The sequence below is a fragment of the Salmo salar genome, chromosome 05 (assembly GCF_965601325.2).
Source record: "Salmo salar chromosome 05, fSalSal1, whole genome shotgun sequence".
NCBI lineage: Eukaryota > Metazoa > Chordata > Actinopteri > Salmoniformes > Salmonidae > Salmo > Salmo salar.
The window spans coordinates 84,159,608-84,178,090 of NC_138295.1; the positions used below are offsets into that span (position 1 = coordinate 84,159,608).

At 48.1% G+C, this 18,483-nt stretch overlaps 1 protein-coding gene across 2 annotated transcripts in view; it reads right to left on the bottom strand.

Annotated features, from left to right (window-relative positions):
* The window catches only part of fhod3b (formin homology 2 domain containing 3b), a 260,469-nt gene that overhangs the window by 37,624 nt on the left and 204,362 nt on the right, over positions 1-18,483 (bottom strand). For both annotated transcript variants that reach the window (XM_082975790.1, XM_082975791.1), the window contains exon 6: positions 929-1,023. In XM_082975790.1, the coding sequence (XP_082831916.1) occupies positions 929-1,023 (95 nt within the window). The remainder of the gene's footprint in view (positions 1-928; positions 1,024-18,483) is intronic.

Genomic DNA, 18,483 nt, shown 5'->3' on the forward strand with positions numbered 1-18,483 from the left:
GGTGCAGCATGCATGTTAACCACTGATAGGGTTTAAATGTGACCAACGAGGTGCAGCATGCGTGTTAACCACTGATAGGGTTTAAATGTGACCAACGAGGTACAGCATGCATGTTAACCACTGATAGGGTTTAAATGTGACCAACGAGGTACAGCATGCATGTTAACCACTGATAGGGTTTAAATGTGACCAACGAGGTACAGCATGCATGTTAACCACTGATAGGGTTTAAATGTGTCATTACATAGTGCCCAATAAGAGGTTTTCCTGCTCTGACAACCCTGAGTGGTTGAGATAATGGCCTGATAGAGGATGTATAGGAAATAAGGGAACAGGGATTGTACTTGTAGGGGTGAATAATGCCGAGGCATGGTACAGCCAGAATGTAAAGCCAGAAAAGAGAAAGAAAGACAGAGAAAAAAAGGAAGGGATGTGAAGATCTGTGTGTAATAAAGTGAGTGCCTGAACAGGACATGATCAAAAACATGCTGTGTGTTACACTTGGCCAGGAAGAAGGAGCAGAGGAGAATCGGTTAGAGCAGGAAATACAGAGACACTCTCGCCCAGAGGAGAAAGAGGGAGAGAGAGAGAGAAATACAGAGATAGAAAGGACAGAGATAGAGTGGGCAAGAGAGAAAGAGAGGACAGAGAGAGTGAGAGAAGGAGAGAGGGAACAGAGAGAGAGAAGGAGAGAGGGGACAGAGAGAGACAGAGAGAGAGAAAGAGAGAGCGAAAGAGAGAGAGAGAGAGAGGAGAGAGGGGACAGATAGAGAGGGATTGGGGGAGAAAATAGATTGACCTGGCCATCAGAGAATTGGGGAGAGCTGTCACACCACCAAGGAGGTCGGTCTTGCATGTTTTACAGTTGTTTTATGGTCAAATGCAAAAGTACAATGATATTTCCTTTGCAGGGAACTTCGTACTGTACCTTGGATCCAACGAGTGTGTAAAGCCATTGGACGGTTTCGTTGTGACTTATGAGGCCGTTCATTCCATCCACATACAGCATGATCTGTCCCAGAGCTGGAGAGAGACAGAGAGAGAGAGAGAGTTGAATTGAATTGAGAGAGAGAGAGAGAGAGAGAGAGAGAGAGAGAGAGAGAGAGAGAGAGAGAGAGAGAGAGAGAGAGAGAGAGAGAGAGACAAGGAGAGAAAGAGAGAGAGATGCTTGTTTCTGCAGCTCTGTGTTTGGTTACAAGAATGGGCCCGTTGCACATGAACCTGATGAGTTGTCATAAAAATACCAGGGAACAAATGAAAGATGGGGCTAGTTCTGTCTGTGCCATGGCAGGCAGTGTTGCGGCTCTCCCTCCCCTCTTCCTCTATCTAGGTTAGACACACATCTGCCATTCCAGTTATGTTATTCTCTTCTTTTTGCCACAAGACTGACTGCACAGACCCATATCCATCTGTCCTGCACATCACCCCCAAGAGTGGGAAAAAACTTCCTCACTGATGTTTCCCTATACTCTTTAGAATTCTATAAGCCTCTAAAGAGAGTGACTCATGTGAGGAACAGTATGTTGGACCAGTTAGGAAGAGATAACTAACTCTTTAGGAGAGAGACAGCAAGGACATCACCATAGAAACACAACACCAGACATTAAGAAAAATCCCCACTTCCAATAATACCAAATCCAAACCAAGTCATATGAATGAAATGAGCGAGGGATGAAAAGTGAGGGGGGGAGAGATGGATCTACAGAACATCAATAGTGGCAGACAAGGGATCTTTCCTTTCCTTGACATGTAGATAATGCTAACCAGATTGTCACTAATGTTGGAGTGCCTCTGACCTAGCTCCAGCTGCACTGCAGACATACACTATGAGGACACAGACAGATTCCCCCATTCATGCAAAGTTACCAACACTGTATGAGCAGAAAGTTCAACAACATCTGATGTGAACACAAAGTGAAGATATCCATTCATTTCAGATTGCTATGAAGTCAAAATAATGATATTCCAAATAATGACAGACATGATCTACAGTTGAACCAAAGCCAGAAAACAACAGAGAGATATACTGAACAAGTGTGTTATTTCTTTTACTGGGTTGTTCTCATCTGCCGTGTCTAACTGTCTGTGTGATGGAGGGTTCTGTATCTATAGGTGGTTGCTAAGTGTTAAAATAATTAGCAGAGCCCAGTTGAGTGTGGAAACAACGACATGTTGATCAAAACAACATGCACACAACCACTGAATATTAGGAGAATGGAACACATTCCAAGTCATACGTGGATAAGAAACATTCCAGTCATGCTTGGATAAGATACAATTCAGCCATGCTTGGATAAGACACATTCCAGCCATGCTTTGATAATACACATTCCAGTCATACTTGGATAAGACACATTCCAGTCATGCTTGGATAAGACCCATTCCAGCCATGCTTGGATAAGACACATTCCAGCCATGCTTGGATAAGACACATTCCAGCCATGCTTGGATAAGACACATTCCAGTCATACTTGGATAAGACACATTCCAGTCATGCTTGGATAAGATACATGCTAGCCATGCTTGGATAAGACCCATTCCAGCCATGCTTGGATAAGACACATTCCAGCCATGCTTGGATAAGACACATTCCAGCCATGCTTGGATAAGACACATTCCAGCCATGCTTTGATAAGACACATTCCAGTCATGCTTCGATAAGATACATTCCAGCCATGCTTGGATAAGACACATTCCAGCAATGTTTGGATAAGATACATTCTAGCCATGCTTGGATAATACACATTCCAGCCATGCTTGGATAAGACAAATTCCAGCCATGCCTTGATAAGATACATTCCAGCTATGCTTGGATAAGATACATTCCAGCCATGCTTGGATACGACACATTCCAGTCATGCTTGGATAAGACACATTCCAGTCATGCTTGGATAAGATACAATCCAGCCATGCTTGGATAAGACACATTCCAGCTATGCTTTGATAATACACATTCCAGTCATACTTGGATAAGACCCATTCCAGTCATGCTTGGATAAGATACATTCTATCCAATGCTTGGATAAGATACATGCTAGCCATGCTTGGATGAGACACATTCCAGCCATGCTTGGATAAGATACATTCCAGCCATGCTTGGATAAGACACATTCCAGTCATGCTTCGATAAGATACATTCTAGCCATGCTTGGATAATACACATTCCAGACATGCTTGGATAAGACACATTCCAGCCATGCTTGGATAAGACAAATTCCAGCCATGCTTTGATAAGATACATTCCAGCCATGCTTGGATAAGACACATTCCAGCCATGCTTGTGTAAGACACATTCCAGTCATGCTTGGGTAAGATACATTCTAGCCAATGCTTGGATAAGATACATGCTAGCCATGCTTGGATAAGACACATTCGAGCCATGCTTGGATAAGATACATTCTAGCCATGCTTGGATAAGGCACATTCCAATCATGCTTGGATAAGACACATTCCAGCCATGCTTGGATAAGACACATTCCAGCCATGCTTGGATAAGACACATTCCAGCCATGCTTGGATAAGATACATTCCAGCCATGCTTTGATAAGACACATTCCAGCCATGCTTGGATAAGATACATTAGAGCCATTCTTTGATAAGACACATTCCAGTCATGCTTGGATAAGATACATTCCAGCCATGCTTGGATAAAGTACATTCCAGCCATGCTTGGATAAGATACATTCCAACCATGTGACATAAGATTTGATCATGCAGGAGGGGTGAAGTCAGGCGCAGGAGTCTAAGGTACGTGGGAAAACACATTTTAATGAATACAGTCCAAAGTGCCGAAAAACAAGGCAGGGTACAGAACTCAAACGATAGGTAACAGGCCTAAATCGAGTCGGGACGCAGCCCAGCAAACCCTAATGCCTAATACGAAACGGCAGAGGAAAATCAAATCCCCAACCTCCACTAAAATGACACGAAACAATCCCGCACAATCCTAAACCAAAAACAGACAGACTAAATACCCTCACAAATGAACTAACTCAAAACAGGTGCTAACAAAACCAGACATCAACAAAAGAAAAAGAAAAGGAGATCGGTGGCAGCTAGTAGGCCGGCCGCCGAGCGCCGCCCGAACGGGGAGAGGCGCCACATTCTGTGGACGTTGTGACAGTACCCCCCCCTGACGCGCGGCTCCCTCAGCGCGCCGATGCCGGCCTCGAGGACGACCCGGAGGGCGAGGCGCAGGGCGATCCGGATGGAGGCTGTGGAATTCCTGCAACAGTGATGGATCCAAGATGTCCTCCACCGGTACCCAGCACCTCTCCTCCGGGCCATACCCCTCCCAGTCCACGAGGTACTGCAGGCCCCCTACCCGACGCCTGGAGTCCAAGATGGACCGGACTGTGTACGCCGAGGGACCTCCCACACCTCAGCGTCCTGCAGTGGACCAGCTACCACCGGCCTGAGGAGAGACACATGAAACGAGGGGTTAATCCGGTAATACGAAGGGAGCTGCAACCTATAACACACCTCGTTTATTCTCCTCAGGACTTTAAACGGCCCCACAAATCGCGGACCCAACTTCCGGCAGGGCAGGCGGAGGGGCAGGTTCCGGGTTGAGAGCCAGACCCTGTCCCCCGGGGTAAACACGGGGGCCTCACTGCGGCGGCGGTCAGCGCTCTCCTTGTGCCATCCCACAGCCCGTTTAAGGGATTCCTGGATGGTGCTCCAGGTCTCCTTAGAGCGCTGTACCCAATCCTCCACCGCAGGAGCCTCAGTCTGGCTCTGATGCCAGGATACCAGGACCGGCTGGTAACCCAACACCACCTGAAAGGGCGACAGGTTAGTAGAGGAGTGGTGGAGAGAGTTCTGCGCCATCTCGGCCCATGGCATGAACCTCGCCCATTCTCCCGAGACCCCCAGTCGCTCCATAAATGCCCTCCACACTCGGGACGTAAACTGGGGACCTCGATCCGAGACGATGTCCTCAGGCACCCCGTAGTGCCGGAAGACATGAGTAAACAGGGCCTACGCGGTCTGTAGGGCCGTAGGAAGACCGGGCAAAGGGAGTAGACAGCAGGACTTTGAGAACCGATCCACAACGACCAGGATCATGGTGTTCCCCTGAGACGGCGGGAGATCCGTGAGGAAATCCACCGACAGGTTGGACCATGGCCGATGTGGAACGGGGAGGGGCTGTAGTTTCCCTCTAGGCAGGTGTCTAGGGGCCTTACACTGGGCGCACACCAAACAGGAGGAGACATAGAGCCTCACGTCCTTCACCAAAGTGGGCCACCAGTACTTCCCTCTAAGAGCCCACACTGTCCGCTCAATCCCTGGATGACCTGAGGAGGGTAGCATGTGCGACCACCGGATCAGTCGATCACGGACACCGAGCGGAACGTACTTCCAACCCCCGGGAGATACTGAGGTGGAGTAGGTTCGGACTGCAACGCCCGCTCGATGTCCGCATCCACCTCCCAGACCACCGGTGCCACCAGACAGGAGGCTGGAAGTATGGGAGTAGCGTCGATGGACCGCTCCTCAGAGTCGTGGAGACGAGACAGTGCGTCGGCCTTGGTGTTCTGTTCTGGGAACCTGGTATGAACGAGATAGTGAACTGAAATTTCGTGAAAAACATAGCCCACCTGGCTTGGCGAGGGTTCAGTCTCCTCGCCGCCCGGATGTACTCCAGATTACGGTGATCAGTCCAGATGAGAAAAGGGTGTTGCGCCCCCTCAAGCCAATGTCTCCACACCTTCAGGGCCCTGACCACAGCTAGCAACTCCCTGTCCCCCACATCATAGTTACGCTCCACCGGACTCAGCTTCTTAGAAAAGAAAGCACAGGGGCGAAGATTCGGGGGCGCGTCCGAACGATGTGACAGCACAGCTCCAACCCCAGCCTCAGACGCGTCCACCTCCACTATGAATGCCAAAGAGGGGTCCGGATGCGCCAGCACTGGGGCTTCGGTAAACGGTTTTCAGCCGACAAAAGGCTTCGTCCGCCTCCACCGACCACTGCAGCCGCACCGGGCCCTCCTTCATCAGTAAGGTAATGGGGGCCGCCACCTGCCCAAAGCCCCGGATAAACCTCCGGTAGTAATTGGCAAACCCTAAAAACCGCTGCACCTCCTTAACCGTGGTCGGCGTCGGCCAATTACGCACGGCCGCAATGCGGTCACATTCCATCACCACCCCGGATGTGGAAATGCTATACCCCAGAAAAGAGACGGCTTGTTTGGAGAACTCACATTTCTCGGCCTTGACGTACAGGTCATGCTCCAACAGTCGCCCAAGCACTTTACGCACTAGAGACACATGCGCGGCACGTGTGGCGGAGTAGATCAGAATGTCATTGATGTACACCACCACACCCCAGCATTCTTCAACCCATACGGCATGACTGTCAAACGCTCCCTGAAACATTTCAACGAGCAAGCCTTTCTATTCGACCTGGCCCTGGTATCCTGGAAGGATATTGACCTCATCCCGTCAGTAGAGGATGCCTGGTTATTTTTTTTAAATGCCTTCCTCTCCATCTTAAATAAGCATGCCCCTTTCAAGAAATTTAGAACCAGGAACAGATATAGCCCTTGGTTCTCCCCAGACCTGACTGCCCTTAACCAACACAAAAATATCCTGTGGCGTTCTGCATTAGCATCGAACTGCCCCCGCGATATGCAACTTTTTAGGGAAGTTAGAAACCAATACACACAGGCAGTTAGAAACGCCAAGGCTAGCTTTTTCAAACAGAAATTCGCTTCGTGCAACTCCAACTCTAAAAAGTTCTGGGACATTGTAAAGTCCATGGAGAATAAGAACACCTCCTCCCAACTGCCCACTGCACTGAGGATAGGAAACTCTGTCACCACCGATAAGCCCACTATAATTGAGAATTTCAATAAGCATTTTTCTACGGCTGGCCATACTTTCCACCTAACTACCCCTACTGCATTCAACAGCACTGCACCCCCCACAGCTACTCGCCCAAGCCTCCCCCATTTCTCCTTCTCCCAAATCCATTCAGCTGATGTTCTGAAAGAGCTGCAAAATCTGGACCCCTACAAATCAGCTGGGCTTGACAATCTGGACCCTTTCTTTCTAAAATTATCTGCCGAAATTATTGCAACCCCTATTACTAGCCTGTTCAACCTCTCTTTCGTGTCGTCTGAGATTCCCATAGATTGGAAAGCAGCTGCTGTCATCCCCCTCTTCAAAGGAGGTGACACTCTTGACCCAAATTGCTACAGACCTATATCCATCCTACCCTGCCTTTCTAAGGTCTTCGAAAGCCAAGTCAACAAACAGATTACCGACCATTTCGAATCCCACCGCACCCTCTCCGCTATGCAATCTGGTTTCAGAGCTGGTCATGGGTGCACCTCAGCCACGCTCAAGGTCCTAAACGACATCGTAAACGCCATCGATAAGAAACAATACTGTGCTGCCGTATTCATTGACCTGGCCAAAGCTTTTGACTCTGTTAATCACCACATCCTCATCGGCAGACTCAGTAGCCTTGGTTTCTCAAACGATTGCGTCGCCTGGTTCACCAACTACTTCTCTGACAGAGTTCAGTGTGTCAAATCGGAGGGCCTACTGTCTGGACCTCTAGCAGTCTCTATGGGGGTACCACAGGGTTCAATTCTTGGGCCAACTCTTTTCTCTGTATACATAAATTATGTCGCTCTTGCTGCTGATGAATCTCTGATCCACCTCTACGCAGACGACACCATTCTGTACACTTCTGGCCCTTCTTTGGACACTGTGTTAACAACCCTCCAGACGAGCTTCAATGCCATTCAACTCTCCTTCCGTGGTCTCCAACTGCTCCTAAACACAAGTAAAACTAAATGCATGCTCTTCAACCGATCGCTGCCTGCACCTGCCCGCCTGTCCAGCATCACTTCTCTGGACGGTTCTAACTTAGAATTTGTGGACAACTACAAATACCTAGGTGTCTGGTTAGACTGTAAACTCTCCTTCCAGACTCACATCAATCATCTCCAATCCAAAGTGAAATCTCGAATTGGCTTCCTATTTCGCAACAAAGCATCCTTCACTCATGCTGCCAAACATACCCTCGTAAAACTGACCATCCTACCAATCCTCGACTTCGGCGATGTCATTTACAAAATAGCTTCCATTACCCTACTCAACAAGCTGGATGCAGTCTATCACAGTGCCATCCGTTTTGTCACCAAAGCCCCATATACTACCCACCACTGCGACCTGTACGCTCTCGTTGGCTGGCCTTCGCTTCATAATCGTCGCCAAACACATTGGCTCCAGGTCATCTACAAGACCCTGCTAGGTAAAGTCCCCCCTTATCTCCGCTCACTGGTCACCATAGCAGCACCCACCTGTAGCACGCGCTCCAGCAGGTATATCTCTCTGGTCACCCCTAAAGCCAACTCCTCCTTTGGTCGTCTCTCCTTCCAGTTCTCTGCTGCCAATGACTGGAACGAACTACAAAAATCTCTGAAACTGGAAACACTTATCTCCCTCACTAGCTTTAAGCACCAGCTGTCAGAGCAGCTCACAGATCACTGCACCTGTACATAGCCCATCTTTAATTTAGCCCAAACTACTACCTCTTCCCCTACTGTATTTATTTATTTTGCTCCTTTGCACCATATTATTTATATTTTATCTCTGAACTTTCTTCAAACTACAAATCTACCATTCCAGTGTTTTTCTTGCTATACTTTATTTACTTTTCCACCATGGCATTTTTTTGCCTTTACCTCCCTTATCTCACATCATTTGCTCACATTGTATATAGTCATATTTTTTTCGTTTTTTTTTTCTACTGCATCATTGATTGTATGTTGTTTTACTCCATGTGTAACTCTGTGTTTTTGTATGTTGTCGAACTGCTTTGCTTTATCTTGGCCAGGTCGCAATTGTAAATGAGAACTTGTTCTCAACTTGCCTACCTGGTTAAATAAAGGTGAAATAAAAATAAAATAAATAAATGACGAGATACTCATAATGGCCAGATGTGGTACTAAATGCGTTTTTCCACTTGTCCCCATCTCGGATACGCACCAAATTGTACGCGCTCCTGAGATCCAGTTTTGTGAAGAAGCGTGCCCCGTGAAATGACTCCACCGCCGTAGTGATGAGAGGTACCGGGTAACTGAAACCCACCGTGATGGAATTTATACCTCTATGGTAGTGTCCCGACATGCCAGCTCCCGGCGGACGTCCTCTCTCAGGCTACAACGGTAGTGATCAATCAGGGCCCTTTCATTCCACCCCGCTCCAGCCGCTAGGGTCCGGAACTCCAGGGCGAAGTCCTGGGCACTCCTCGTCTCCTGTCTCCTCCGGTGGATGATCGAATACAGCCCGGAAGCGGCGGGTGAACTCCGGATAATTGTCCCTAGCCGAGTCCGGACCCTCCCAGACGCCGGTCGCTAGGTACAACTCCAGCTGGAGTAGGAACCCCTTACACCCAGCGGCCGTCCCATCGAACTCCCTCGGGAGCGCGAGCTTAATCCCACTGTGGCTGGACTCCGTCGGCGCTGGTAGGGGCGCAGGGTGTCGAGCAGCTGCTGGCGTGGGTGGGGGAGCGCTTCTCTCCAAGCTCTCCAGATGCGCCAACACCTGGTCCATAGCCGTACCCAGGCGATGGAGGATGTTGGCGTGCTGGGTAACCCATTCCTTGGCGCTTCTGCTCCTGCTGACTCCATGATTTTTCCGGTGCGGGATTCTGTCATTAGATTCGATCATGCAGGAGGGGTGAAGTCAGGCGCAGGAGACTAAGGTACGTGGGAAAACACGTTTTAATGAATACAGTCCAAAGTGCCGAAAAACAAGGCAGGGTACAGAACTCAAACGATAGGTAACAGCCCTAAGTCAAGTCGGGACGCAGCCCAGCAAACCCTAATGCCTAATACGAAACGGCAGAGGAAAATCAAATCCCCAACCTCCACTAAAATGACACGAAACAATCCCGCACAATCCTAAACCAAAAACAGACAGACTAAATACCCTCACAAATGAACTAACTCAAAACAGGTGCTAACAAAACCAGACATCAACAAAAGAAAAAGAAAAGGAGATCGGTGGCAGCTAGTAGGCCGGCGACGACGACCGCCGAGCGCCGCCGAATGGGGAGAGGCGCCACCTTCTGTGGACGTTGTGACACCATGCTTGGATAAGATACATTCCAGCCATGCTTGGATAAGATACATTCCAGCCATGCTTGGATAAGATACATTCCAGCCATGCTTAAATAAAACACATTCCAGTCATGCTTGGATAAGACAACCTGTGGAGATTGTTTATCTGTGGGACAGATTGACAGGCTTCCACCAGATAATGACCATGTTGTACCAGATTGTAGTACACCATCATCATCACTATCATCAAATATCACCTTATAATAATGATGTCCTGTTGTTATTGTTGAGAGTTGACTTTTACACGCACGCACGCACGCACGCACGCACACACACACACACACACACACACACACATTGCTGGTGTGAGAGAGTGGTCAGGGACAGGGACATTACTCTACCCCCACTTTACAATAAATCAACCAAGCAGGCCCAGAGTCTTCAGACAGACATGGGCCTCAAACAAAACACAACATTCAGCGGAGAAGAAGTGTCTGTCCAGTCCAGTCATCCCTCAGTTTGTCAGACAGTCACAACTGAAAGGGAAATACTGGAGCAGCCTTGCTCACCGGACCCTGACACCACTTCCATTTGTAACAGGATACATAAATAAGGATCATAACAGGAGCTAAGGGACCTCTATGGGAGGGCACTAAAAATGCACCCTGGGCTTCAGTCCGTTGAGGAGGGAAACAGAAAAGGAGGGAGAGGATGAGAAAAGAGGGTAACAAATAGCCGTGGATAGGATCGGATGGAGCAAAGCACAAAAAAGCTTCCTTTTTTTAGGGGGTTGGTTTGTTATAGGCTAAGAGTGAACTGCTCTGTGAGTTAATATTTGAGTTAAGTTCAAGCTGCAATATGTACGTTTTTGGGGCGACCCGGACAAATTCACATAGAAATTAGTCTAAGAAGTGGTAGATCTATGTGCGCAATGTCGATGTTTCCCATTCTTAAGTTTCAGCACCACTTTACACCACTATAGACCACAGGGACCAGCACCACTTTACACCACTACAGACCACCGGGACCAGCACCACTTTACACCACTCCACACCACTGGAACCAGCACCACTTTACACCACTATAGACCACCGGGATCAGCACCACTTTACGCCACTACAGACCCCCGGGACCAGCACCACTTTACACCACAACAGACTGCCGGGACCAGCACCACTTTACACCACTCCAGACCACCGGGACCAGCACCCCTTTACGCCACTACAGACCACCGGGACCAGCACCACTTTACGCCACTACAGACCACAGGGACCAGCACCACTTTACACCACTACAGACCACAGGGACCAGCACCACTTTACACCACTACAGACCACAGGGACCAGCACACCTTTACACTACTACAGACCACAGGGACCAGCACACCTTTACACTACTACAGACCACAGGGACCAGCACCACTTTACACCACTACACACCACCAGAACCAGCAGCACTTTACACCACTCTACTGGGCAGAGCACCAGTTGCTCTCTCTGTAACTGTATGTTGACATAGAAGACAAACAGGGGGTGAAAACACCCAGTATAAACATACATCATGCATCTAAGGCAGGACAACTAGTTGTGTCTGTCTGTCAGTCTGTGTGAGTCTGGTTGCTGACAGAGGAGAACATTCTGGAAAGCCATGAAAGAGAAAGTTCAAATGAGGAAGAATACTTGTCATGCATGTGTGTTTCGGGACAACATTTATTTCTGATCAATGTAAAATCCTTTTGCAATACTCAGATTTTCATATTCATCCGCAAGTACTTTTCCATACTCTATGTCACTCGAGCAGAGTATCAGAAAGAGAAAAAATAAAGACTATTTGAACTCAGGTCTGCCTCAGAGCACAGTGCTGGGTGCCAGTTTGTCATTGTGAGGAGTCAAAACGTGAACTGTTTGGAACTACAGTGGAACTACAAGCAGAGGTCTGCAGACCAGACCCAGGCGGCTACTGTTGTATGCTTCCCAGTCTGTCTATCCCATCCCATGTGTGGGGGTAGGACACATGATGAATGTGCTGCCTGCTCCGTTTGGGTCCAAGATTCCCAGGTGCAGCTGTACTGTTTGTCTCGTTGGCTATGTCCCAAATGACACCCTATCCCCTGCATAGTGCACTACTCTTGACTCAAGCCCTTTGAGCCCTTGTAGTGCGGTATGTAGGGAATAGGGTGCCATTTCACACAAAGCGCGTCTGTCTGTCTGTCTGTCTGTCTGTCTGTCTGTCTGTCTGTCTGTCTGTCTGTCTGTCTGTCTGTCTGTCTGTCTGTCTGTCTGTCTGTCTGTCTGTCTGTCTGTCTGTCTGTCTGTCTGTCTGTCTGTCCATCCACTGTTGCTGCTGCTTACCAATCAGGCCTATTTACTCACAACATGTCAGGATAGAACATTCCACACACTCCTCCTCTCTTCACTGGAACAATAGAAGTGTGTGTGTGTGTGTGTGTGTGTGTGTGGGGAAGAGGGTTGTTTGTTCAGAAGAGTGTGTCAAAGCCAGAGGAGAGAGCAAATGTAGACAGACAGACAGACAGACAGACAGACAGACAGACAGACAGACAGACAGACAGACAGACAGACAGACAGACAGACAGACAGACAGACAGACAGACAGACAGACAGACAGACAGACAGACAGACAGACAGACAGACAGACAGACAGTGCCTGCCGTATCAAAGCAGACCACATCAGTGTGCTTACTAAAACATGATTAACCCTCCTGGGTCAGAGGAGACTGAAGCGAGGGCCTGCCCGTCCTCTCCTGCAACTCCCCCACTCTGCTATGACAGTGGTGCTGACAGCGGAGTGACTAGAGTAATGAGTTAATATACAGCTGTTCAACCAGCGTGACTTTGTAACAAATTCCTACAGTATGTGTTGTCACAAGGGATGTGTGCGGCTTGTGAGAAGTGGATTATAAAGTGAGAATGAACGATGCGAAACACGTCAAACTTTGATTTCTCTCTCTCCATACCAAGAATTTGGTGTCAGGTTACATATGTTGCATGGTTGTGTTCTCAACGAGGAAACTGGTTCCATCCGTCTTCCTGTTCTAACCACCGATCCCTCCAATGAACGTAACGTGTCCCACTGCAAAGCAAACATAAGAGCTCTAAAGCCTACGAAGATAACCACACGTTGACTTCAAATGATTGATAATGGTCATGACCTTAGCTTGGTACCTCTTAGGCCACATGGGTATTTTAAGTTGGTAGCTGACCTTTGACCCACAATGTTATTCTAAATGTCTTATCTGTGCAGCACACCTGTGCAGACCAGACCACAGTACCCATCGACTGAACTACCAGTGCATTCACAGGAATGTCCATTAACGACAGCTAGGTGAGAAGTGACTGGTCTCTAGTGATGCTCTTTATGCCTGTGGATACAGAACATCAATGTTCTCTTTAATGACAGTTCACACCTTATTGATGTTTCAGAGTAGCAACAATCAGTAGAAAAGCTGAAAGATTCATGGAACAAAACATAATGTAAAGGACTGTACTAGGTGTAGCAGCTACATTAAGAGACTGGTGGGAAATGGTTTTAGGAAACATCAAATCAGCAATCACCTGATAACTTCTGAGAAGTCCCAGCAACTGAAAGTTATTTCCACATCATTGTGAATCAATTACCCATGAAACAGACCTGGAAAAAACTATTGAGAAACCACTAAAAAAGTAACTTGCATATTGCAGCTGTGGTGGCTATTGTTGTTGTGATCATAATCATTTCATAATGGCTCACTTCCCATTCCAGGTCAACTCCCACGCAACTTAAAAAGCAAACGTGGAACATTGCAGAGAGAAATATCAAGAATAGAGCAGACCTGATACCTTATTCTACAAGTTAGAAAGGCATGTTCTATATAATGTATTTCTATCTGAATGTTCCATAACGTTATGTCCTGCTGAGCGTTCAACAACATTGGCCCTGCGTATTGTACTGTAACGTGTGATCGTTACAGGCATGAGGAGCAGAGTGGAGCTATAGAGGTGAACCTCCTGATCCAGGCATGAGGAGCAGAGTGGAGCTATAGAGGTGAACCTCCTGATCCAGAAATGAGGAGCAGAGTGGAGCTATAGAGGTGAACCTCCTGATCCAGACATGAGGAGCAGAGTGGAGCTATAGAGGTGAACCTCCTGATCCAGACATGAGGAGCAGAGTGGAGCTATAGAGGTGAACCTCCTGATCCAGACATGAGGAGCAGAGTGGAGCTATAGAGGTGAACCTCCTGATCCAGGCATGAGGAGCAGAGTGGAGCTATAGAGGTGAACCTCCTGATCCAGACATGAGGAGCAGAGTGGAGCTATAGAGGTGAACCTCCTGATCCAGACATGAGGAGCAGAGTGGAGCTATAGAGGTGAACCTCCTGATCCAGACATGAGGAGCAGAGTGGAGCTATAGAGGTGAACCTCCTGATCCAGGCATGAGGAGCAGAGTGGAGCTATAGAGGTGAACCTCCTGATCCAGACATGAGGAGCAGAGTGGAGCTATAGAGGTGAACCTCCTGATCCAGGCATGAGGAGCAGAGTGGAGCTATAGAGGTGAACCTCCTGATCCAGGCATGAGGAGCAGAGTGGAGCTATAGAGGTGAACCTCCTGATCCAGACATGAGGAGCAGAGTGGAGCTATAGAGGTGAACCTCCTGATCCAGACATGAGGAGCAGAGTGGAGCTATAGAGGTGAACCTCCTGATCCAGACATGAGGAGCAGAGTGGAGCTATAGAGGTGAACCTCCTGATCCAGACATGAGGAGCAGAGTGGAGCTATAGAGGTGAACCTCCTGATCCAGACATGAGGAGCAGAGTGGAGCTATAGAGGTGAACCTCCTGATCCAGACATGAGGAGCAGAGTGGAGCTATAGAGGTGAACCTCCTGATCCAGACATGAGGAGCAGAGTGGAGCTATAGAGGTGAACCTCCTGATCCAGGCATGAGGAGCAGAGTGGAGCTATAGAGGTGAACCTCCTGATCCAGACATGAGGAGCAGAGTGGAGCTATAGAGGTGAACCTCCTGCTCCAGAGTCTGGTCTTTGTTCTATAATACTGAAGCAGACACCCATCAATAACTCCAGGAGAGAGTAATTAGAAGAGCATGTGAGGCCTGAGCCTGTACAGACCAGGGCTCCTTCCCTTCCCTTCCTTCTGCCTGCCTGCCTCAGACACTGATGTCATGCCAAAAATGTGGGCCTTCATCGCTAGTAATCAAGAGCAGGTCTATAGTTCTGCAGCGCCTCACACAAAGGACAACAATAACATAGCTCAGTTTAGTTCGGTCCCCCGGCCTGCCCTCCCTGCATGTGGATTATCAAGTAATGAGAGGCTGGCAGACAACAGCATGCCTTCAAAGAGCTGTGATTAGAATTTAAATGGATGGAAGGCGTTGGGAAGAGAGAGAGAGAGTGAAAAAAGATATTTACATTATGTGTACCCGGGATGGAACAGAATTTAGGGGGGGGGAAGTGTTCAATGAGCAAGCCCTGGCATCTGGTCTTTAGTCTGTCACTATAGATCTTTCAATCAACTTAGTCTCTCTCAGAGGCTGTGACTGCCGGTGCTTGAGGTGCACTGACCTGTAGGGGAAGCACAGAGCCAGAGGGGGGAAAAGAGACTACTAAGCCGAGGCAAGTCGAGCTATACTGCACTGGCCTGGTTACACTTGAACCCTTGTTGCTGGAACCGTGCTAGAAAGGAAATAAAATAAGCCATCCAGTATGGTTTGGGTCGGCACAATAGTGAATAAGCCATCCAGTATGGTTTGGGTCGGCACAATAGTATGATAAGGGTAAAAGAAAGGAGACAGAGACAGAGAGAGAGAGACACTTGGGTTGGTCCCTGTGACGAGAGAGAGAGAGAGCGAGAGAGAGAGACAAGGAGAGAGAGAAAGAGAGAAAGTTGGGTTGGTCCCTGTGACAAGAGAGAGAGAGAGAGAGAGAGAGAGAGAGAGAGAGAGAGAGAGACAAGGAGAGAGAGAAAGAGAGAAAGTTTGGTTGGTCCCTGTGACGAGAGAGAGAGAGAGACAAGGAGAGAGAGAAAGAGAGAAAGTTGGGTTGGTCCCTGTGACGAGAGAGAGAGAGAGAGAGAGAGAGAGAGAGAGAGAGAGAGAGAGGAGAGAGAGAGAGAGAGAGAGACAAGGAGAGAGAGAAAGAGAGAAAGTTGGGTTGGTCCCTGTGACAAGAGAGAGAGAGAGAGAAAGAGAGAGAGAGCGAGAGAGAGAGAGAGAGAGAGAGAGAGAGAGAGAGAGAGAGAGAGAGAGAGAGACAAGGAGAGAGAGAAAGAGAGAAAGTTGGGTTGGTCTCTGAGAACACAGCTCTGGCCTTGAGAGAGAGAGAGAACCAGAGGCAGGGGGAGTCTAGCCACTGAGGTCTGGAGGAAGCCTAGTTTTCAGGCTTCTCCCACTCCTTTAACCGCAGCAATTACACTCCAAAGCCCCAGGAATGTCCAGGAAGTGCCTCTCTACCACCAGGAAGAGGTAAGATCCATTCCAGGGTTAAGGTGACGACAATAAACGTGAGGGGCCTGACTTGAAAAGTCCACTCTTACGGTGCAGAGCTCCCCCCCCTCAACCAATCCTCCCACAAAATCCTTCTTCACCCTCCCACCCTCCAGTCAAACCCTCTTTGGCTGCTTGGATTCATTTACATTTCACATTTCACCAAAAACTGGGTCAGCCAAACTTTCAAACTGTCTGTCAGCAAGCAACATTTATTTTAGAAGGGCTTTTTGGGTCTCTGGCCAAATCATTATCCATTACAATACAACTTGTAACAGTCTCTTATCTGATTCTGCTCTTCATTAGCCCTGCATTGCACACTGCACTCACGGCTCTGCAATGTGCCGGCCCATACCGGAGAACGCAGGTTTTGCCAGAAGTGCTTAAACCATGGTTTTTATTACAGTTACAGAGCTGAAGGTTTCTTATACTAGGCTATCTGGGAGTGAAGGCTGGCTGAGAGAAATACCAAGACTGCCTTCCACTTGGGCTCTTTTTTACTCTAGATGATGTGTGAGGTTTTTCCTCACTGGGCCCAATGAGTTAGTCTACGTTTGAGAGAGGACAGATTTCCTTTTGCTGCATGTCTGCTATCCCTCTTTCTCTCCTTCGTCTCCTTCTCCGATTGGGTTTGAATTTAGAATCTCTCCCTTGTAATGAGACAGCTTTATTACTTGGACCAATTAAATCCCCCATTAAATGTTCTGCTCCAGTGCCATAAATTCACTGGGACCTCTTCATTAGATTTAGTCAATCAGCAGCCCTCCTACTGATCACTGAAGCCATTATAGCCATGTTGCCTCAGCCAGTTCAGAGCTAGCACAGAGCTAATGGAAAGCTTGCACAAAGCTATGAAAAGCAGAGCACAGACCCAACACAAAACTAGCACAGAGCTAACACAAAGCTAGCACAGACCTAACACAAAGCTAGCACAGAGCTAACACAAAGCTAGCACAGAGCTAACACAAAGCTAGCACAGACCTAACACAAAGCTAGCACAGAGCTAACACAAAGCTAGCACAGACCTAACAAAAAGCTAGCACAGAGCTAACACAAAGCTAGCACAGACCTAACAAAAAGCTAGCACAAAGCTAGCTACCTGCCAACCCCTACAGTATAAATCAACAGGGAGCTAGGGGGAGTGCATGCTCCCCATTCTCAGACGCCCTGCCAGTATTTTATGGTAATTTACGGTTAGGTCTATACAGGCACAAATTCAATCAGTCTGTGTATCCCCAAAAGACACACAAACAAGCAAACAAACAAAATGAACTAACAGCAGGAAGTGAAGGATGGAAACCGTGGAAACTGTTCCAGAGCTCTGTTGAGCCAGGTCTGGCCGTCTCAGGGTCTTACTGAGAGGTGCTGTACAACAGGCAGAGGGTGCTGTCTGAACAGATAGCCAGGCTCTAGCACACATCTCAACGTTACTGTGGTTCAACACACAGGCAAAGGGAATCATTGTAGTATTATTGCAGTAATGGGACTATGATAAGCATTCTCTCTCTATTGAAGTTGTCACGACTTCCACCGAAGGTGGTTCCTCTCCCTGTTCGGGCGGCGCTTGGCGGTCGGCGTCGCCGGCCTGCTAGTCATCACCGATCCCTTTTTCCTTTTCCGTTTGTTTTGTCTGTGGTTCTTTCACACCTGTTTTTCATTTGCCTTAATTTTTGTTTGTATATTACCCCTGTTTGCCTGCCTAGGTTTGTGCGGGATTGTTCGTTGTGATGTTGTTCGCTAAGGTTGTGCCTTATTGGTTAGCACGTATTATTCATAGTGTGTATAAGTTTAGGAGCGTTGGTTTTTGTTTCCCTCCTTCCGTGAGTAACAGATTTGCTCTGTTGTTAAGAGCGTTTGTTTTGGCATTGTAACTGACCTGTATGTTTATGGGACTTGCCTATTAAATA